The following is a 23,163-nucleotide window of genomic DNA, read 5'->3' on the forward strand; positions in this document are numbered from 1 at the left end:
ATTCAATCTAGAATTTAAAACATAAAATATGCCTTTCTCATAATAATTATACAACAGAAAGTATATGATTGTATTAGTTAATTTAGTATCAATTAATCAAGTATCAAACTAGTGTTAATTAATCCACCGTAACAATAGAAATACAACATCTGTAACAATCTTGGGTCCAGACCAGAATTTTTAACCATGTGTTTTATTTGTTGCGTGATCAAATTCTTAACCATTCTGCAAAGAGTGGCAGAATTATTAAGAAGTTTGCTTCTTAATCATAGGGTCTCAGGTTCAATTTAACTGCATGGCATCTTAGGCAAGTTTCTTTTGCTGTAGCCCCAGGTCAATCTAAACCTTGGGAGTGAAATCAGACGGAAACTGAATGGAAGTTTATTGAGTATTATGAGTGACTCAAAAGTCCAGCCATGCCACACACACACTGTATCATTCTGATTCAGCCTGAGGATAATGTTAATCCTTTGCATGTTCTGTACATCACATGTGATACACAAGACATATTTGCCTGGCATCCATGTATAATACATGAGACACATTCCCAATTACTTTTTTCTCAACCACCAGATTAAATTTGGGACTTTTGAAAAGAAAGCTTCATTTTACTTCAAACGTATGGAGTGAGGCCTAACTAAAAGACTGATAACAATCATGGATGTATAGGACAAAATCTCAGAAATGTTTTGGTGAGGGTTATGTTGGTATACTCAGGCGCTTGCACACTAATTCAATGAGCTGTTATTTTAGTTGATCGAACAACTGTAAACATGTGGTTAGAAATTTCTGACTGAGACCCTTTTTAAAAGTTAGTGGAGACAGCAGCAGTAGTAGTACTAATACTACTATTAATAATAATAATACAAATGTAATAATTTTAATAGATTGTTAATAAGTAAGTGATAGAAAGGAAAAGATGAGCCATGCTGTATTGCCCAGACTATGTTTCAAATGGTTTGAGAATGGGCGAGTTTGAGTTTGCAAAGCAACTAGAAGACGGAGGCATTTTAACCAAGAAGAATAGAAAAGGAAGAGAGAGAGAGAGAGAGAGAGAGAGAGAGAGAGTGAGTGAGTGAGTGATGTGTGTGTGTGTGTGTAAGACAGAGAGTGAGTGAAGGAAAGAGATTGTAAGAAAAAGGTTTAGAGAAAAACAAAGACAGAGAGAGTGAGGAAGCAAGAGACGTCATTAGTAATAATTGAGTGATTAGATAGATAACGATGTGCTGGGTCAGCCAAAGCAGTTGACTATCTCATTTAACAGCTAATTGTTTTTGTTTTTGCTTATTTTTATGTATTATTCTATAATACTGTTATCAGTTATCTAATCTCATTTATTAGTTATCTCATGGATTATTGTACTTTGTGAAATGTTATCGTATAGTTTAGTTCCTGTGTGGGGAGATGAGAAAGCGTTTGGTTTCAGTTTTGAACAGACAATAAATTTTAATAAGACCATTATTAAATATTTAAGAAGTGGCACAGTTCATAAGGTTGTCAGATATAATAATGCCTGGTGGTTTTTGTTCTGTCATGTAATGTTCCTCAGGAGATTCTTTGGAGGAACGCACATTCAGTGGCCTTTCCTTTGAATAAATATTGGTGACATGGAGAAAGAAGAAACCTGCAAGAATGGGCAGCTGCTAGTCTTCCTAGAAAATAAAAGCTTGCCCTTGCCTGTGCTTGCCCTGGCCTGTGCTTGCCTGCACTTGCCCTGGCCTGCACTTGCCCTGGCCTGCGCTTGCCCTGGCCTGCGCTTGCCCTTGCCTGCGCTTGCCCTGGCCTGCATTTGCCCTGGCTTGCACTTGCCCTGGCCTGTGCTTGCCCTGGCCTGCACTTGCCCTGGCCTGCACTTGCTCTGGCCTGCGCTTGCCCTGTGTGCAGATGCATGGTCGACAGTGATTGTCAGAGGTTCCTAGAAGAGTAATGGGGCACAGAAAATTTGGGAAGTTGTCTGTGCATGTTTGCATGTGTGTGTGTGTGTGTGTATATGTCTATGAGACATGCATTTGATGTGTGTTAGCATGTGCATGGACATGTGTTTATGAGGCATATGTTTAAGCTCAAGAGAGAAGGCTGTTGTTAGCTAGTGTGATCTAGCGATAGCTCCTAACAGCAATAACAGATGGCAAAAAGTTCATTCTCCAAGGAGTGGGGACAGTAGAAGAGAGAGAAAAAAATGGAAAGAGAAAAAAATCTCTCTCTTCTATTTTGTCAATCAATGTGAAACAGGTCGATTTACCATCTCGGAACCCTCTGTGGTCTTGAATCTACTTGCTAGGGAATGATGAGTCTTAAGTAGATATTCTTTTACCTGGTAGAAGTAGATGGTGCTATCTCGAGCGAATGCCAACACTGGATCGATGACACGGTCACTTTCAGAGATTTGGATGATGACAAACTGCCAGGCAAGAAGTGGCAGAGTGGAAGAATCACCCTGGAAAGTACAAACAAGGAAAAAAAAAAAAAAAGGAAAACAATCTTAGAATTAAAAATAAAAACAACAGAAAAATTTCACAGGCGCAGGAGTGGCTGTGTGGTAAGTAGCTTGCTAACCAACCACATGGTTCTGGGTTCAGTCCCACTGCGTGGCATCTTGGGCAAATGTCTTCTGCTATAGCCCCGGGCCGACCAATGCCTTGTGAGTAGATTTGGTAGACGGAAACTGAAAGAAGCCTGTCGTATATATGTATATATATATATATATGTGTGTGTATGTGTGTGTGCGTTTGTGTTTGTCTACATAGCATTGCTTGACAACCGATGCTGGTGTGTTTACGTCCCCGTCACTTAGCGGTTCGGCAAAAGAGACCGATAGAACAAGTACTGGGCTTACAAAGAATAAGTCCCGGGGTCGATTTGTTCGACTAAAGGTGGTGCTCCAGCATGGCCGCAGTCAAATGACTGAAACAAGTAAAAGAGTAAAGAGTAAGAGTATGTGGTTATGTGATTAGAAGTTTGCTTCCCAACCACGTGGTTCAGGGTTCAGTCCCTCTGTGTGATAACTTACATTTTTCTGAAGTAAAAGATTCTCTTAATTCTTCAATAATCTAATTTTAATGCTTGATTTTTTTTTTTTGAAATCAGTCTAATTCAAATAAAGGTAGAATCAGACAAAAATAAAAAGAAATTCATAAAATATTCTTAAATACATATTAAAAAAATCCAATGTATACTCAGAAATTCGTAAAAGAAATTCATAAAATATTCTTAAATATATATTAAAAAAAAATCCAATGTATACTCAGAAATTCGTAAAATTTCCCCAAATTGATGGAATTCACAGAAAATACTGGTAGGGTACCTTTAATGGATGAGTGAACATTATCTTCAGCTGAGGTCTCAGAGTCACAATTAATACCTGGAAGAAAAAAATCAAAAAACAAAGAAACCCAGTTATTTTCATGATTAGAAAATTTTGTTTACTGAAATATATTTAGAAGTTTAAAACATTATATGTGAGTGTGTGTGTGTGTGTGTGTGGTGTGTGTGTGTGTGTGTAAGTATCATCATCATCATTTTAATGTCCATTTTTCTATGCTTGTAGAGGTCAGATGGAATTTATTGAAGATCTGGCCTCTCACACATATCCTACAATGTCATTCTAAAAATAAACAATCCCATCAATGAAATCTTGAAGCTATGAGATAATGCACAATTAATTCAAAGCAATGTAAATAAACAAGCATTACATTCGACAGAGTAATTTGAATGCTAAAAGATTAAAGATAAAACATTTACTTAGATCAGAAATATTAAATTTCTAAAAGTCTCAAAGAGACATGAGTGGTGGTGGAGCGATAGAGTGGTTGTATACTGTCAACATAACGTGACGTCATGTAAGGGAATTACACCACTGCTGTTTAGCCCTAGGAAGCATCGAACGCTTCCTGTCGCTCATGTCTCTTTGAGACATTTAGAAATTTAATATTTCTGATTACGGTGACCAGTGAATAGATTTCACTGTAAATATATATATTTGTGAAGGCTGGACAGGCACCTCAGTCAGCAGATCTCACTATCCTGGGCTGATGACGGGTTAAGGCCCAGAAACATGCATGTCCTCAGGTGTGAATCTTGGCTGGTGGGGGTGCTTGCCTCCCCTTCACAAATATAAGGACACGGAAAAAAAAAATGTGTCAAAGCCGACAGGAAGCATTCGATGCTTCCTAGGGCTAAACAGCAGTGGTGTAATTCCCATACGGGACTGTCACGTTGAGTTGACAGTATACAACCACTCCATTTACTTAGACCTAGAGAAGAAAATAAAACCATGCTTTTGGCAACAAGTTTAAACTGCTTCAGAATGGAGTAGATTAACTGTAAAGAGAAAAGTGATCGTTAATATCGGTGAAAGTGGTTCCTGGATCTTACCTTGGACAAAGATGCCATGGCCAGAATCATAACATCATGCATGGGATGGTCCTGTATGGTATAATTCATGTGTAGTGGTTCTATGACACACACTTCTCCTCGACTGGAATAAGAAATACAGATTCATAATGAAATGGGGGTGGTGGTGGCATGGAAATTTAATTCAACCCTTTTGATGCCAACCCGTCTGAGACTGTCCCACCACCTCAAGTCCTATGATACAATCTTCAAGTTTTGAATTAAAACCTTTCACCAAAAGTTTCATGCTAGTCTATGTTCCATAATCTGGCTTAAATTTTCTTAATAAGCCAAACATTTTGAGTGGAGGGAGTTTCACTGATTACATTGACCCCTGTATATGACTGGTACATTTATTTTACCAACCACGAAAGGATGAAAGTGAGTATTGACCTTGGCAGGATTTGAACTCAGGATGTAGAAAGCTGGAAGAACTGCCACAAGGCATTTTATCTAACACTCTGATGATTCTGCCAGTGATGTAATTTGTTTCCAGTCTTGCATGAAAAAATGTCTGGTCATAGGGAAATGTTACCTTACTTGGGAATAGGTAAAGGTTGGAGACAGGAAGGGCATCCAGACATAGAAAAACATGTCTGACCCATGCAAGCATGCAAAAGTGGACATTAAAAATATGTGATGGTATACATATATATATATCACCGTCACCGTGACCGACCAGGCTATCAGATGTTGCTACACATCGCTGGTCACAATGCGCTTCGCATTGTTTTAGCCTTCAAATGACGCCACCCCGCTGGCTAAGCGAGCAGGCCAACAGAAGAAAGAGTGAGAGAAAGTTGTGGCGAAAGAGTACAGCAGGGATCGCCACCGCCCCCTGCTGGAGCCTCGTGGAGCTTTAGGTGTTTTCGCTCAATAAACACTCACAACACCCGGTCTGGGAATCAAAACCGCGACCCTACGACTGCGAGTCCGCTGCCCTAACCACTGGGCCATTGCACCTCCACACATATATATATATACACACACACACACACACACACACACATGTGTGTATATATATGTATATGTGCACAAACACAGGAGAGGTGTTATTTAGCTTGTCAGGCACCTGTAGTGGATTCTACTCTATTGTGTTTGTACTCTCAGTTTAAAGATAAAAGGTTCCCAGATTTAAATCTAATCCAACATGAATGGAGGTCAAGCAGATCAAAACGCAGAGTAAATTCAAAGTTAAGATTGTGCAAATTTAAAATGTTAATAACAGCAACACATGCCGTATATTTAACTATTCACCAATCATGATTTCAGATTGGAATCTGATTAGAGGAATGATGATGAAAATGAAGAGGAAGAGGCAGAAGTGGTAGGATATTCACTATGAGGGTAGAGTGATGATGTTGACAATGATGATGGTGATGAAGTTAAACATACCTTCCTGAAAACAGGCACTTCGATTCACAGGTCCTCACCCCGATCAACCTCCTGAAGGAAAAAATAGAAACAAACCAAAGATATGTTAAAACTGATGAATATATAATAGTGATGTGAGTATGTGTATATGCGTGCATGACTATATTTGTGTGTGAGTGTGTGTGGTAAGTAGCTTGTTTACCAACCACATGTTTCCGGGTTCAGTCCCACTGTGTGGCACCTTGGGCAAGTGTCTTCTACTATAGCCTCGGGCCAACCAAAGCCTTGTGAGTGGATTTGGTAGACGGAAACTGAAAGAAGCCTGTCGTATATATGTATGTATATATATATATATATATATACATATATATATATACATGCGTGTGTGTGTTTGTGTGTCTGTGTTTGCCCCCCTAGCATTGCTTGACAATCGATGCTGGTGTGTTTATGTCCGCGTTACTTAGCGGTTCGGCAAAAGAGACCGATAGAATAAGTACTGGGCTTACAAAAGAATAAGTCCCGGGGTCGAGTTGCTCGATTAAAGGCAGTGCTCCAGCATGGCCGCAGTCAAATGACCGAAACAAGTAAAAGAGTAAAAGAGTAGGGTAAACAAGTGGCATCAGTTTAGATTATGGTATTTACATATTTGAACATCATGGTTTCGGGTTCAGTCCCACTGCGTGGCACATCGGGTAGGTGTCTTCCACTATAGCCTCGAGCCGACCGGAGCTTTGTGATTGAATTCGGTAGGTGGAAGTTACTGCCGTGTGTGTATGTGTGCGTATAGCTGCTCAGTGCCTCTCCGAAAGAGAGAGAGAGAGGGAATTGCTGAGTTGTTACAACAGAGTCAAAAAAGAAGGAAAAAAGTATAAAAAGGAAAGGTGTGCAGATAGTGTCCTACAGGTGTTTTAAGGACAGGTGTGCATGTCATGCATTTCCTTGTAAGCAAAGATAAACTGACCATATAGTAGAGGTCTATTGCATTTTCAGAGACAAAATGAGGAAGATCGTTAGAAGAAGATTTTAGGAGCAATCAGTTCTATTGTTGGGAAGAGGCTGATAAATAGCCGATAGTCATTCATTGCTAGGCATCTATAACATAATTGCTTTGTGTTTTGATTGCAGTTCAAGCTGAAGTGTGAGGTGGTAAATCAACTTGAGCACTAATGGTATGTACCTGTTACAATATGTCATTAGACAGAATGCTACCAGAACTCTCTCTCTCTCCCTTACTCTATACACATATACGGCGAGCTGGCAGAAACGTTAGCATGTCGGGCGAAATGCGTAGCAGTGTTTCGTCTGCCTTTACGCTCTGAGTTCAAATTCTGCCGAGGTCGACTTTGCTTTCATCCTTTTGGGGTCGATAAATTAAGTACCAGTTACGCACTGGGGTTGATGTAATCAACTTTATACCTTTGTCTGTCCTTGTTTGTCCCCTTGTGGGTAATAAAGAAATATATACACATACACACACACATGTATAGGAGAAAGCATGATGGTGTGTCTAAGATGTTTGCTTTTCAACCAAGTAGTTTCAACTTTAGTCCCACAGCATGGTAACTGTCTTCTACTAAAGCCCTTGGCTGATCAAAGCTTTGTGGTTGGATTTGGTAGATGAAAAACTGAAAAACACCTCTTGCATATGTGTGTGTGGTGAATGTTTGTGTGTGTGTGTGCTTGTGTGTGTGTGTGTGTGTGTGTATGTTTCTGTGTTGGCTTATATTTGTGCTTCAAGGGAAACCACGAGCAGTTGTTATTTCTCTTAGCAATACATCATCAGCTACTTTGTGCCTCACTTGAAACACACACCTGCATGGTTCTTGGTCTCAAGCATTTGTCTTATAAAGAAAGGCTGAAGACACTCGACCTTTATTCTCTAGAAAAACGACGACGCCGTGGTGATCTCATTCTTGCTCATAACATCATAAGCGGAAAGTGTATCTTCTCGAAAGAGCTGTTCTTCATTCCTGCTCCAGAGCGTCGGCTGCGGGGTCATTCCGAAAAGCTCTATCTGCGACGATTTCATATCAATCGAAGGAGAGAGGCTTTCTCTGTCTGGGTTGCGGATCTGTGGAATAAGCTGCCGGACGAGATAGTGAAGATGCCAACGACCGCTCGGTTCAAAGTCTCTCTTGACCAGAAATGGCCTGAACTCTTTGCATGAACACCCTCCCTGTACATAACTCCATGTCCTCCTATATGGCATTGCTTTTTGCTTTTTGAGCCAAAAAATTAACTTAACACACACACACACATATGTACACTCACTTTCCACACACACGTTTTACTGAGTCACCAATCTTGGGTGAGAATGAAAGGTGAAGTCACAGAAGCATAAGAACTAAAATAGATTGAAACACTAGAAGGTATCTTAATTTCATCAGCTATCTTTTGTCGTCTCTCAAATTTCACACATAATACTTTGATTTGACACTATCTTAGAATGCCATTTGCCCAATGTCTTGTGTGAGTTTTGGAGGAGCAAACCTTCACCAATATTCAAATTACAAACAAATAAAAACAAATATAATAAAATATCTTAAACATGCGCAGGAGTGGCTGTGTGGTAAGTAGCTTGCTAACCAACCACATGGTTCCGGGTTCAGTCCCACTGCGTGGCATCTTGGGCAAGTGTCTTCTGTTATAGCCCCGGGCCGACCAATGCCTTGTGAGTGGATTTGGTAGATGGAAACTGAAAGAAGCCTGTCGTGTGTGTGTGTGTGTATATATATATATATATATATATATATATATATATATATATATGCATGTGTGTGTATATGTTTGTGTGTCTGTGTTTGTCCCCCTAGCATTGCTTGACAACCAATGCCGGTGTGTTTACGTCCCCGTCACTTAGCGGTTCGGCAAAAGAGACCGATAGAATAAGTGCTGGGCTTACAAAGAATAAGTCCCGGGGTTGATTTGCTCGACTAAAGGCGGTGCTCCAGCATGGCCGCAGTCAAATGACTGAAACAAGTAAAAGAGTATGCAAACATCATGAAAACACAACAAAACAACAATGATGAGAGATAAAGGATAAAGTAAAAGTGATAATAAATAAATAAATAAATAAATAGGAGTGACTTACTTGAATTCCAGTTCAAACACAGACCCTCCACTGTCACTGCACACAGCAATCACAGGGCTGTCAGTGAACTGAAACAAAAAAATACATTATGACCAACCTTTACTACTGTTTCTTCATTAACTTAGCAACATGCTCTATCTTCTCACTACTATAAGGGCCACTGTTTTCATCAAACAACCCATTTAAACTTGCATAACTGCATTTGTGTTGTTTGTCTTTGGTTGTTAAAAATATTTTGGACTTTAATCCATTATGCTTATTAAAAACACTAATTTATGTGTGTCATAGTTGTTCTAGTGATAGGTTCAGTTTCCAGTTGAACTGGAGATTGGCAAGAATTTCCTAAGACATTAGCCACTACACGCATTTTTTTCTCTCCTTGTTTTTTCTGTGTCTCTTTCTGTAGAAGAGCATAGGTTCGAAACATAAAAGACTTTTTCTATTCCTGAGCATTATACTGATACATCTGTTTGTTCTGTACACCACCTGTCTTCGTCTTTTGTTTTTTTTCGTAAACTCTCCCTATATATATATATATATACATGCATACATAATAGGATAAAAGTATAAACTGTCAAAACAATTGGTATCAGGGTTAGATTAGGATATCTCTATCGTTAACAATGAAGGTTGAGTTGTGACATGAATACAGATTATAAGAAGGGATGAAACAAGTAGCTACCTACATCCCTGCTTTTAGTTGCAGTTCAAGTCAAAGTTTTAGGCAGCAAGTCAACTTTGAACATTAATTATATGTACCTATTACTTTATGTCATCAGATGTAATGTAACATAGATATATGTCGGAGCACTGCATCCTTCAAAACTTCCATGCTTCCTGAGATTCGCCAACACTACACCTGATTTTCTCCCTTCCATACACATGCAAGCATGTATCTGACTCATACACTGTTTGCTTTCCACCGGCATGGGGGCCAGGTGAGGCTGGCAACGAACGCGAGTGGATGGTGCTTTTACGTGCCACTGGCATGGGGGCCAGGCGAGGCTGGCAACGGACACGAACGGATGGTGCTTTTACGTGCCACCGGCACGGGGGCCAGGCGAGGCTAATAATTTCATTATTATTATTATATACACAGATACAGACATAAACATATAATATGCTTGACTGATTACTTACTTTAACATGTAGAACAGCAGTTCCAGGTGGGTGAGCATCAGTGATGGTCCGGAGTAATTTTCCATTTGTTAAATCCCACATGGTAATCTAGAAGACAGGAGGTGAGACATTTATGAAACAAAAAAACATGTATGTGCATGTGTAACTGTGTATGTTTGTTTGTGCATGACTGTGTTGTGTGTGTGTTTGGGTGTGCATGTGTGGTTATATAAGTGTATGTTTGTATCATTGTATGACGATGATGATGATGATGATGACCATCATTATTTAAAGCTACACCAGCCTCCAGTTGTCTGTTCTTGGATGGTTTCTACAGCTGGATGCCCTTCCTGATGCTAACCCATTTCTTTATTACCCACAAGGGGCTAAACATAGAGGGGACAAACAAGGACAGACATAGGTATTAAGTCGATTACATCGATCCCAGTGCAGAACTGGTACTTAATTTATCGACCCCGAAAGGATGAAAGGCAAAGTCGACCTCAGCGGAATTTGAACTCACAACGTAATGGCAGACGAAATACTGCTAAGCATTTCGCCCGGCGTGCTAACGTTTCTGCCAGCTCGCCGCCTTCCTGATGCTAACCACTCTATAGAGTGTACTGGGTGCCTTTTACATTGTAACTGCACAGGTGCTTTTTAAGTATATATGCACATATAGACAGACAGATAGATTGCTAGATAGATAGATAGATAGATAGATTAATGTGTGTGTGTGTATGTGTGTGTGTTTGTCTTCCAACCACCACTTGGCAACCAGTGTTGGTGTACTTCCGTCCCCCTAACTTAGCGGTTCAGCCAAAGAGACCAATAGAATAAGTATCAGGCTTTAAAAAATAAATCCTGAGGTTGATTAGTTTTACTAAAACACTTCAAGGCAGTGCCCCAGCATGGCCGCAGTCAAATGACTGAAACAAGTAAAAGGTAAAAAAGATTGTGCTGGCAGTGTCCTTCGTTTCTGATCTTCTGTGGAAATATATCTGGCTATAGGAGAAATAATACTTGCTTGGAAACAGGTGAGGTTTGGCAACAGGAAGGGCATCCAGCTGTAGAACAATCTGTATGATACACACATATATATATATATATATATACATATGTATAAAAATATATATTTACCTGGCCTTTAGCAAAGCCACAGAGCAATCGAGAACAATCTCTGTTGAAACTGAGAGCTGACACTGATCCATACTGGGCCCCAACAGCTGTACTTCCTAGACACCATTTCAATACCTGGCGTGGATCTAAAGACAGGAGAAAACAGAGAGAGAGATGAACAGGGGATATTTATTATAAAAGAACAAAAAAGTCAGCTTATCAACTATTGGCAAAAATTTTGAATGAAGAGCATCTAACTGGCTGTAAAACAATACATCAATGTGTATTCATCTAACCCATGCCAGCATAGAAAGATGGATGTAAGATAAATTAGTGAATAAATGGGTGTAGGCATGGATGTGTGGTTAAGAAGCTTGCTTCTTAACTATGTAGTCTTGAGTTCAATTCCACTGCGTGGCTCCTTCAGCAAGTGTTCACTATAGCCCCAGACAAAGTTTTGAGATTTGATAGATGGAAACTGTGTGGAAGACCATCATGTGTGTGTGTGTGTGTGTGTATATATATATATATATGTGGGGGTGATTGTGTGTACCCCTGTCTTGGCCATAAATGAGCATCACCATCATACAAATGATGTTTCTCATTTCTAGTTTTTCAAAAAAAGCATCTCTAACCATGGGGAAATATAACATTGCTAGGAAGCAAGTGAGGGTTGGTGACAGGAAGAGCATTTCGCCAAAGAAAAGATTGCCTCAGCAAATTCTATCTGAACCATGCAAGTGTGTCACTTCCATGGTCCTCTTGACTTTTCTAAGTTTCATCCTCTCATCACTCTTATTCTGTTCACCTTTTCAGGCCCTGTACAAATCCTTCTTCCACAGAATGTCATCCCACTGGAATTCTCTTCTTGCACCACATTTGTTTTTTGTCTGCAGCAGTTCCAGAACATTAACTCTCTTGAAGTCATTGATCCCAGAGGATTTTTGAGGTTCTTGGGTACAGCCCTTTCCTCCAGACCAGACCAGACCAATACACACACAAAATAATAATAATAATAATATAATAATGATAATAATATCCTTTCTACTATAGGTACAAGGCCTGAAATTTTGTGGGGAGGGGGTTAGTTGATTATATCAACCTCAGTGCTCAAGTGGTATTCATTTCATCGACCCTGAAAGAGTGAAAGGCAAAGTCAACCTCGGTAGAATTTGAACTCTGAATGTAAAGCCAGACTAAATGCTGCTAAGCATTTTGTCCAGCATTCTAACAATTCTACTAACTCATGGCCATATTAAAAAAAAATAATCAAAAAACAAAAAAAACAAAACAGAAACAACAACAACAACAATAATAGACTCACCGAAAACTAGTACAATGCCATGGGATGTCCCAATTGCTATAAGGGATGCCACAGCCTGTAAAGATATGGAAACACCACAGGTAAAAGAAATAAACAAACAATAAAACAAAACAAACAAAATAAAAATGAGGTAAGCAGAGGTTGGGGAGGGTCGAAGGAAAAGTGGTTTTGATTTCTCTTTTACCTAAAGTCCATAATAGCAACTAATATATATATATATAAATATACACACACACACACACATATATATATATATACATATATATGTACATATATAATAATAATAATATGAGGGAATATTATTCCAAACTTACAGGGAAAAATTCGATTTAGAAATACTAAATCAAATTTCACAAAATATAATATATATATATATATATAAATTAGAAAAAAGACACCTTTAATCAATTCAATAATGAAAAATTAAATTACACCATCTAAAAAATTACATATTATAGAAAAATTAAATATAAGATATTTTCTACAATATGTAATTTTCTAGATGGTGTAATTTAATTTTTCATTATTGGTTTGACTGAGAACTGGTGAGCGAGAAGGCTGCACCAGGCTCAATCTGATCTGGCAAAGTTTCTACAGCTGGATGCCCTTCCCAACACCAACCATTCCAAGAATGTGGTGGGTGCTTTTACGTGCCACCGGCACGAGGTCCAGTCAGGCGGTTCTGACAATGACCATGCTCAAAAGGTGTTTTTCACGTGCCACCAGTACATGTGCTGGTAAAGCGACACTGGCAACAATCATGTCCGAATGGTGTTTTTCATGTGTCACTGGCACAGGAGCCAATCCGTGGCCCTGGCAACGATCACGCTCGGATGTGCTTGTAACGTTCCATTGGCACAAGTGCCAATCAAGCGGTACTGTCATTGGCCACGTTATCAATTTTGATTTGTTTACACTTGCCTCAACAGGTCTTCGCAAGCAAATATTAAAATAGGTTTCTCAAAGGATCTGAATGGAACCCATCATTGCCTTGCCTCCTGCCACATAATTTTGTAGGTTGGGAAAAACTAACACAATAGAAAAAAAAAACTATATATTTCTTATGCTCTAAAGCAGTGGTTTTCAACCAGGGTTCCACAAGAAGTTACAAAACTGCTAAAATCGGCAGTAATTTTTAATTCTCCTGTGCAGATATGTGTGCATAAGACTATTAAATTATTGCACAGGGGTTCCTCGAGCCAGTAGAATGTTTTCTAGGGGTTCCGCTCCAGCAAAAAGTTTGAAAAGCACTGCTCTAAAGGGATTTTGAGTGCAGTGTAAATTAAATGATACTTACTATTGCTGATGGCTTCCCAGCATCCACTCTGTTCTGAAGAAAAGAAAAGCAAAAAAAAATATATATAACCCTGCTTTGTCTAGACATCCACATTATATATGCATATATATTTCTTTACTACCCACAAGGGGCTAAACATAAAGGGGACAAACAAGGACAGACAAAGGGATTGAGTCGATAACATCGACCCCAGTGTGAAACTGGTACTTTATTTATCGACCCTGAAAGGATGAAAGGCAAAGTCGACCTAGGCGGAATTTGAACTCAGAACGTAACAACAGACGAAATACCACTAAGCATTTCACCCGGCGCGCTAACATTTCTGCCAGCTCACCACCTTATTATATATACATATATATATCCACAATTATATACACACACCACACACCTTCCCCATCACACCGTTTTTAACATCCACATTTCCATGCTCACATGGGTCAGAAGGAATTTCTTGCGGCAGATGCTTTTCCTGTCACCAACTCTCACTTGCTTCCGAGCAAAGTAATGTTTTCCCATGGCCAGACAAGTGTTTTGCAGAAGACTGGAAACAAGCAACATTGGTGGTATGATGATAATGCTTATTTGCAACGATCACCTCGAGCAGACAAAGGTACACACGCACACACAGATATATATATATATATATATATATATATATATATATAATAAAAATCAAAATGAGGGTGAAAAATTGGATATTAATTTTATACCATCAATTTAACACCAGTGGTCTAGCATATAAAAAACTGAGATTCACTAAATAGTATTTTCTATTTATGTATAAGAGGGAACCACTATGTGGAAACCCTTACTCTAGAAGAATATATATTCAGTCAGCCTGGGGCTAAAGTAGAAGACACTTGCCCAAGGTGCTGTGTAGTGGGACTGAACCCACACATAACCACACAGCCACACATGTGCCTATACTCCTACATTAGAAGAAAAGATGGAAAGAAAAACTTACTGCAGCAGACTTCAGCTGAGCTGAAATATTTTTCAGTTTACTCGGTTTTAGCACGGTGCCATGGGCTTCAGAACTACTTTGTCTTTTGGCTCTGGAAATGTAAATTGGTGAGAAAAAAAACAAAATCAACAGCACATTCTTGATATGTTGAAACAAAAATACAAATCCAATATTATTGTCATTATCTTCATCGTTTTAACATCTACTATTCTAGGCTTGCATGGATCGGACAGAGCTTAGTGAGGCCAATTTAGCAGGGTGCCCTTCCTGTCATGAACCCTCACCTGTTTTCTAAGTAAGGCAATAATTTCCCAATCACCAGACACGTTCTTGTGGGATATACTGGAAATGATTGACACTGCTTGTATGACAGTGACACTCATTTACAACAATCACACAATGTCAAGACAAGGAGACACAAACATACACCACACATATATCTTTCATCTTTTACTTATTTTGGTCAGTAGACTGTGGCCATGCTTTGAAGTATTTTAGTTGAATGAATTGATCCCAGTATCTATCTTTTTAAAGCCTGGTATTTATTCTATCAGTCTCTTTTGCCAAGCAGCAGTGAAGGACAAACACAAGTGTGTGTGTGTGTGCGTGCGTGTGTTCGTAAGTATGTATGTCTGTTGGGCTTCTTTCAGTTTCTGTCTACCAAATCTACACACAAAGCTTTAGTCATCCCACAGCTATAGTACAGGACATCTGCCCACAGAGTCAGACAGTGGGACTGGACCCACAACCATGTGGTTGTGCAGCAGACTTCTTACCACACAATCACGTCTGCACCTACATATACATACATACACACACATATACAATGGGCTTCTTTCAGTTTCCATCAAACAAATTCATTCATTCATTTGCAAGGCTTTGGCTGGCCAAGAGCTACAGTAGAGGAAACTTGCTCCTGTTGGAGCAAGCAGGACTGAACCCAGAACCATGTGGTTGGGAAACAGACTTCTTACCACACTGTGTCGTCTGCACTTACATATATATACATACATACACACACACACATACAATGGGCTTCGTTCAGTTTCCGTCAAACAAATTCATTCACTCATTCATTTGCAAGGCTTTGGCTGGCCAATTGCTACAGTAGAAGAAACTTGCTCCTGTTGGAGCAAGCAGGACTGAACACAGAACCATGTAGTCGGGAAGCAAGCTTCTTAACCCCACAGCCATGCCTGTGTAAAGGAGTACAGTGAAATAAAAATAGCAAGGGTGTCTTGGCATCACTCAGCAAGACTTTTGTTAGCCGCTCTCCAGCCATCTATTTAAAACTGTATACAGCTATGGTACGACCACACTTGGAATTCGCATCATCAGTTTGGAATCCCTATCTTGCTCAGAACATTGACCTCCTGGAATCTGTCCCGAGACGTGCAACCAAACGCATACCCTCCATCAGACACCTACCATATTCTGAGCGCCTTGTTTCCCTGGGCATGGATTCACTGAAGCTCCGGCGTCTGGCGACGGACTTGGTAAACGCCCACAAAGTTGTCAACTACCTCACCAACAACAACACTGAACACCTTTTTGATCTCCATGTGTCTAACACACGTGGACATGCCTACAAAGTCAGAAAACAACACAGCTCCCATGACTTTCGGAAACATTTCTTCACGCTCAGAGTTGCTGAAGCATGGAATAAACTGCCTGCGTCAGTTGTTGACTGCCATGATACTGCATCCTTTAAGGCCCTCATGCTTTCCGAAATCCGCCGAAACTACACCTGATTATATATACACTTTAGATGAGTTGTAGTGCACCTGAGCACTGTACACAATTATTATTATTATTATAAGTTGTACTCACGCTGTCCTTTGTCTGGGTCGATCGGAGATGAGACTGTCCTGACTGGACATGGAGGACGTCTCCACAGAATCCCCTTTGTACAGTTGGGACAAGGAACCAAGTTCCTCATCTTCCAACAGAAGTTCATCATCATCATCAGGCTACAAAGACAAAAACATAAAAGTAATCATCATCATCATCGTCAACATCACCATTATAACACCACTATCAATGCTGTTATCATCATCATCATTATCATCATTTATCACCCCTTTTTTCCATGTTGGCATGGGCTGGTGAGTTTGAAGGGAGTTTGCCAAGCCAGAGGACTGCACTGACATGGTTTCAATAGTTGGATGCCCTTCCTAATGCCAACCACTTTACAGAGGGTACTGAGTACATTTTATGTGCCACCAGCAATGGTGAGGTAGCCAAGTACCCAGAGAAAAGACCCCCCTCAACTGAGCTGGGTATAGACTGGAGGAATAAGAAACTGATGGAGGGAGAGAAGCAGGTGTCTTGCTGAAGGGGTGAATACATTGCTTGTCTACCTGGAAAGTGGGAGAGAGAGAGGGGGGAGGAGGAAGAGATGTGATGTCCACGTACAACATGAATATGAGACAGAACAGGAAGTACATTTATAAAAAATAGTGTGATGGATGATTAGAGGTGGAGAATGAGTTGGATGTAAAGGATGTGAGTTCAGTGTAGGGGGCGTGAAGAAAATAGGGTAACATGGAAGAGTGGTAGTCAAAAGATGAGTTGTAGGGGGAAGCTTCAGAAGACCTCGTTTCTACTGAGATCGATGGATCTTCTCATGCACAACACATCACTATTCATCTTGGTTCTCTGTCCTCTCCTCTGAGAGGTTCAACGTCTTGAGGTCAGGCTTCACCACTTCATTCCATGTCTTCCTAGGTCTACCTCTTCCATATGTCCCTTCTACATTTATGACCCATGCAAGCATGGAAAAGTGGCCATTAACCCTTTAGCATTTAAACTGGCCATATCCAGCCAAAAGTATTCTGCTTGTTTTATGTTCAAACTGGCCAGATCTGGTCTCTCACACCAACCCTACAATATCGTTTTAAAAATTAACAGCTACCTCATCAAAATCTCAAAACTACAAGATAATGCATGATTAGTTCAAGGCAATGTGGATAAAAAAGGATTAACTTTGGCAGAATAATGTGAACACTAAAGAGTTAAAAGAGGATATTGATGAGAATGATGACGATGATGATGTGAGAAATGATACAAAGCAATAACCATTATGTCTTTATGCCATTATCAAAATAAGATACTTACTGCATTAAGAATGCTTTCTAAAGTCGGAGGAGTTTCTACAGGAGGTAAATCAAATTCTTGAGCATCCAACTGCAGTAAAAAAGAAAATGGGAGAAATTAGAGTTTTGTATATTATGAAATGAATAAGAAATCATTTTTGCTCCTAATGGAGTTTCTGTCAAGTGAGGGTTGAAACCTGCTGCTGAATAGTGTGAGGGTCATTTTGCCAATCAAAATACATGCACCGTTCTATTTCACTGCTATTTATTGTCATTAGTATTTCCAATAATAATCCTTTCTATTATAGACATAAGGCCTGAAATTCTTTTTTTTGGGGGGGGGGGCGCTCGTCAGCTACATTGACCTCAGTACTTGACTGTTAATTATTTCATTGCCCATGAAAGGATGGAAGGCAAAGTTGAGCTGGATGGAATTTGAACTCACAATGTAAAGATAGATGAAATACCACTATGCATTTTGTCCAATGTGCTAATAATTCTGCCATAATAATAATAATAATGAACTGCTCAATACCACAGATTTGTTGGCAAGTTGCTTGACCATAACCAGTTGAGCATGTCTCTTGGTGGCTGATGAGTAGTGGGGAGCATCATAGCCATGCTGAAAGGAATTCTTTAGGGTTTGAATAACTGACTTCTGGAAACATGGGTATTTTGTTCATCATCCTTAAACAACCCTTATTCAGGGACCTTTTGAGCAGGATGAGCTACTCGACGTGAAGAAAATTCTAACTGGGCCCCACCGGCAAGGTCATGTACTGTTTAACATTACTGTGCAGTGGGTCCCAGTATTTCTTTAATTGCTTTTTAAGCTTGGTGTTTATTCTATTGGTCCTTTGTGCCAAACTACGAAGTTGTGGGGATGTAAACAAACCAACACTGATTGTCAAGCAGTTGTGGGGGCAAACACAAAGACACACATGTAAACATACAGATAATATGTATGTGTGTGTATAAATATAAATATATATATATATATATATATATACGCATACATATTAATAGACAACAAAAGAATGAAAGAGACCTCGATATTATGTAAATAGAGAAATTTATTTGTAATATATGATAACCCAATAATTGTCACATATTATATTAGACATAAACACACACACACACACATATATATATATATATATATAATATATATATATATATATATATATATATATATATATATATATATATATATACTTTATTTAAAAGCAGCAGGAATTCAACAAAACCTGTTACTCGGAGTTTCACGTTCCCGTTCGTCGATTTTGTTGAATTTCTGCTGCTTTTAAATAAAGCATATTACTCTACCCCTAGTATTTAAGTACTCTTTTTTCCACCTTGTTTCACATTTATGTGTTTACTCCGGTATATATATATATATATATATATATATATATATATATATATATACATACATACATGTGTGTGTATTTCAAACTGTAACTACTTAGTCATTCGGCAAAAATGAAACCGACAGACTTAAGTGCCAAATTACAAAAAATAATATGAGCTGCGGTCGCTTTGGTCGACGGCCGAACAGTGGAAGGCGGTGCCCCAGAAGACCCGTAAGTCCAGTGGTTAAAACAAGGAAAAGAAAATGAAGAAAACCAGTGAAAATATCTACAAAAACTATGAATAAAATAAACTCAGTGAAACATTCACAATTTTTAAACCCCATCCAACGGTTTCGGTTTGCCACCCACTTCCAGGTGACAGACCTAAATAAACATACTATATTGAAACAAATGTTATTTCGTTTTCAATGAAAAATGAACAGAACACATAGATACAGCATATTCAATCAATTAAGAAAGTAGCTTTTATACATTCTTCCAATTTTTTTTATGTATATACATGAAACAAACCGCATACCTCTTCTTCGGCTGCATTTAACACTTCTGCGATATCTGTACTAGCACTTACATCTTGACTTTCAGCCATCTTCTCACCAGATTGACGGAATACACCTCAACTGTTATTCCATATTCTCGGTTCTTTCAAATAAGTAATAAACGTTATTCAATAATAAATCATTTTGTAAAATATTCGCTGTGGCTTATTCTGTGTTTACGACAAAGATTTAAATATTTTAAAAGATAAAACGACTTGTTTGGAATTTTTTTTTATGCAAAACCATTCTTAAACACTTATTGTATTTATTTACAATAACCAGACGTTCGTTTTTTATTTCTAAATTTTACCGGTGTAAAGCTTTTAAAGTTTCTCTTATATAAGATATCCACATTGCTCCACTTATTTCTGACCAATCAGCAAGAGAGCTTTTGGTCGATCGATTTGCTAGAAATAATAATCAAATCTTCCTCAAATTACACTGTGCATGTGGAAAGAAGATGGGGAGAATTCTGATCTGAGCAAATCATTTAATTATTGGCCATAACTTTTTTCTTTTTCTTTTTTTTTATATGAATAATTTGTTCGAATTTCCATTTTCAACTTGGAAAATTAACGTTTCTGTGGAATATATATATTTTCCACAGAAACATTAATTTATATATATATATATATAGAGAGAGAGATAGATAGATAGATATTCTTTAAAAATTTGACTCTACTTTCCAAATTTTTTCTTTTCTTTTCTTTTTGCTTAAAAATGTTTTTTGGGGGAAGTGCTTGGTTCGTTTTTTAGAGTAGATATTACGATTCGGGAGGGGGGCATATTTTCAAAATTTCAAAAAATGTTCGAAGTCGAATGGAAAACTTGCACACCATTTCGCGCATCCGCAATGTACGAGATCAATTCTGAAATCTTTCGTTTTGTCGATTAGTAAAGGCGAAGGTATAATTACCTAATTACCGAGCTGGCAGAAACGTTAGAACGCCTGGCGAAATGCTTAGCGGTATTTCGTCTGCCGTTACGTTGTGAGTTCAAATTCCGCCGAGGTCGACTTTGCCTTTCATCCTTTCGGGGTCAATAAATAAAGTACCAGTTACACACTGGGTCGATGTAATTGACTTAATACCTATGTCTGTCCTTGTTTAGCCCCTTGTGGGTAATAAAGAAATAGGTATTTCGTCTCTGCCGTTACGTTGTGAGTTCAAATTCCGCCGAGGTCGACTTTGCTTTTCATCCTTTCGGGGTCGATAAATAAAGTACCAGTTACGCACTGAGGTCGATGTAATCGACTTAATACCTATGTCTGTCCTTGTTTGTCCCGTCTATGTTTAGCCCCTTGTGGGTAATAAAGAAATAGGTATAATTAAAGGAAAACTTTTGTACTGTGTGTAAAAGTTTTTAAAGCTGCTTTCATTTTGTGTGTGTCTGACAGGCTTATCCTTTTTATCTTCTCACTCTTTTACTTGTTTCAGTCTTTGGACTACGATCCATACCGAGGCGTCAGCCGGAGGGGTTTAGTCCGATAAATCGACTACAGTACAAATTTTTTTTTAAGAGTCTGGTAGTTATTCTATTGGTTTTCTTTGCTGAACCGCTAGGTTACAAGGAAAAGTAAACAATCTAACAACACCGGTTCACAATCGGTGGATGGGTGTTAGGACAACGACTAACACAAAAATACGCAGACATCCTCCCACGCATATACAACCAAAAATTCACTGTCAAGGCATTGGTCGGACTGGAACTATAGTAATAGACACCAACCCAAGGTGCCACGGGAATCTGGAAAAACTGGGATTTTCTGAAAGAGAAATCGGCCGGCTAATTCATAAATTACAAGTGCGATCTGGGAGTGGGACAGTAAAAGTGTGCAAGACTTTTCTCAAATTCCAAATGTGAATTTGTGTTAACTACATCTCAAAGACGGAGCCTTGTACCTTTGTTGGAAACCGGCTCCCTCCTCAGTGGAAGACTTATAATAATTAAAAAAATAGAAGACACACACACGCATACACACACACACATACATACATACATGGTGGCTGCCCCCTCGTTATCGTGTATGGCCATTGCACAAAGCTTAATCAATGTTGTTATCGTGCAATGCCTGTGCAGGAAGACTTTTTTGTAAAGTGAGGAAAGGCTGTGCACTGAGTCAATCCCACTCACTAAGCAACAGCAGCCATAATCCGAAAAGAAGAACAAGTCAACATCATCGGTAACCACTGAGCCGCAGGTTTTATGTCGGAGTTATCCCAGTTACCTGAGTTTCCTTCCCCTAGAAGGATGCCCTAACAAAGGCTAGGAGCCCTCACTCCTAATGGTTTAACCGCGCGATCGGGTATTCAGTCCGATTATTTCTATGTCCCCGCGCATGATACAGCCTTAAGACATTTATTGGATGGCCGTTGACTCTCAAGAGTTCCTCCGCCCTTTGACGGGTTTTGTTTTTCTACATACGTACGTACATACATACTCGTACATATACATTTGTGTTTATAGTACTATTTCTAGCAAGACGAGGATGCATAAAAAAAACAGGGGAAACAACTATTTATATAAACTATGAAGCCAAGGGAAGCAACTTATGTTCATGCTTTTATATATTTTTAAAAATATAAATCAAGACAAACACAGTAGATCTAGTGTAATATTTCTTTTTTTTTAAAATCATATTTTGAGAAAAATAGCATCTTTGACCTCAGGTTTACAAAAGTTCAATCTGTGGTTCAATAACTCTTCAGTGAAAGTGATTGCTGGGTAACATGGACAAAATTTTTATTTATTCATACACAAACATAGGCGCAGGAGTGGCTGTGTGGTAAGTAGCTTGTCTACCATCCACATGGTTCCGGGTTCAGTCTCACTGCGTGGCACCTTGGGCAAGTGTCTTCTACTATAGCCTCGGCCCGACCAGAGCCTTGTGAGTGGATTTATATAGTTAATCCAAACAAGAAAACACAGAAAAAAAGAGAAAAAAACACAGCAACGCAGGACGTGGAACAATTAAAGTATTATTGACGCTCAGGAAAGAAGGGAAGGAGGGTTTAACGTTTCGAGCGGAGCTCTTCGTCGGAAACAAGGAGAAGGAAAGTGGGCTTACAAAAGAATAAGTCCCGGGGTCGAGTTGCTCGATTAAAGGCGGTGCTCCAGCATGACCGCAGTCATATGACTAAAAGAGATCAGTGTCTTTCTCCCCAAACGTCGATCGCACGGCAATGCTTAAACTTAGAGTCTAAACAACAACGACGACGACTACGTCAATTCACATAAATTAAGAGATTGTAGGGTTCCCGACCAAGTTATCTTGTGCCCTCTTTTTAATAAAGGCTGCTTACTCCCAGTTCTTTGTATCAACGTTGGTAAATTTGATCCAGGATCTGTGACTTTACTCGATCCTGGAATACTAGAACAACTAGTGGAGGCGCAATGGCCCAGTGGTTAGGGCAGCGGACTCGCGGTCATAGGATCGCGGTTTCGATTCCCAGACCGGGCGTTGTGAGTGTTTATTGAGC

General features: G+C 39.2%; 1 protein-coding gene across 4 annotated transcripts in view; it reads right to left on the reverse strand.

The window, feature by feature from the left end:
* Positions 1–19,966, reverse strand: part of LOC115222842 (vacuolar protein sorting-associated protein 8 homolog) — a 69,600-nt gene extending 49,634 nt beyond the window's left edge. For 2 of the 4 annotated variants that reach the window (XR_005003319.1, XM_029793180.2), the window contains exons 1-13: positions 19,666–19,966; positions 17,798–17,866; positions 16,511–16,650; positions 14,681–14,771; positions 13,717–13,749; positions 12,420–12,474; positions 11,117–11,241; positions 9,998–10,084; positions 8,858–8,925; positions 5,788–5,838; positions 4,375–4,477; positions 3,305–3,361; positions 2,243–2,437 (exon numbers count right to left, since the gene is read on the reverse strand). Coding sequence is in view for 3 of the 4 variants with exons in the window: in XM_029793180.2 (XP_029649040.1) it covers positions 2,243–2,437; positions 3,305–3,361; positions 4,375–4,477; positions 5,788–5,838; positions 8,858–8,925; positions 9,998–10,084; positions 11,117–11,241; positions 12,420–12,474; positions 13,717–13,749; positions 14,681–14,771; positions 16,511–16,650; positions 17,798–17,866; positions 19,666–19,734 (1,143 nt within the window). In the remaining variant the exon portion in view is untranslated. The remainder of the gene's footprint in view (positions 1–2,242; positions 2,438–3,304; positions 3,362–4,374; positions 4,478–5,787; positions 5,839–8,857; positions 8,926–9,997; positions 10,085–11,116; positions 11,242–12,419; positions 12,475–13,716; positions 13,750–14,680; positions 14,772–16,510; positions 16,651–17,797; positions 17,867–19,665) is intronic. The other 2 variants (XM_029793181.2, XM_029793182.2) reach the window with 2 other exon arrangements.
* Positions 19,967–23,163: the final 3,197 nt, after the last annotated feature.

Source organism: Octopus sinensis, linkage group LG21 (genome assembly GCF_006345805.1).
Source record: "Octopus sinensis linkage group LG21, ASM634580v1, whole genome shotgun sequence".
In the NCBI taxonomy this organism is placed as follows: Eukaryota; Metazoa; Mollusca; class Cephalopoda; order Octopoda; family Octopodidae; genus Octopus; species Octopus sinensis.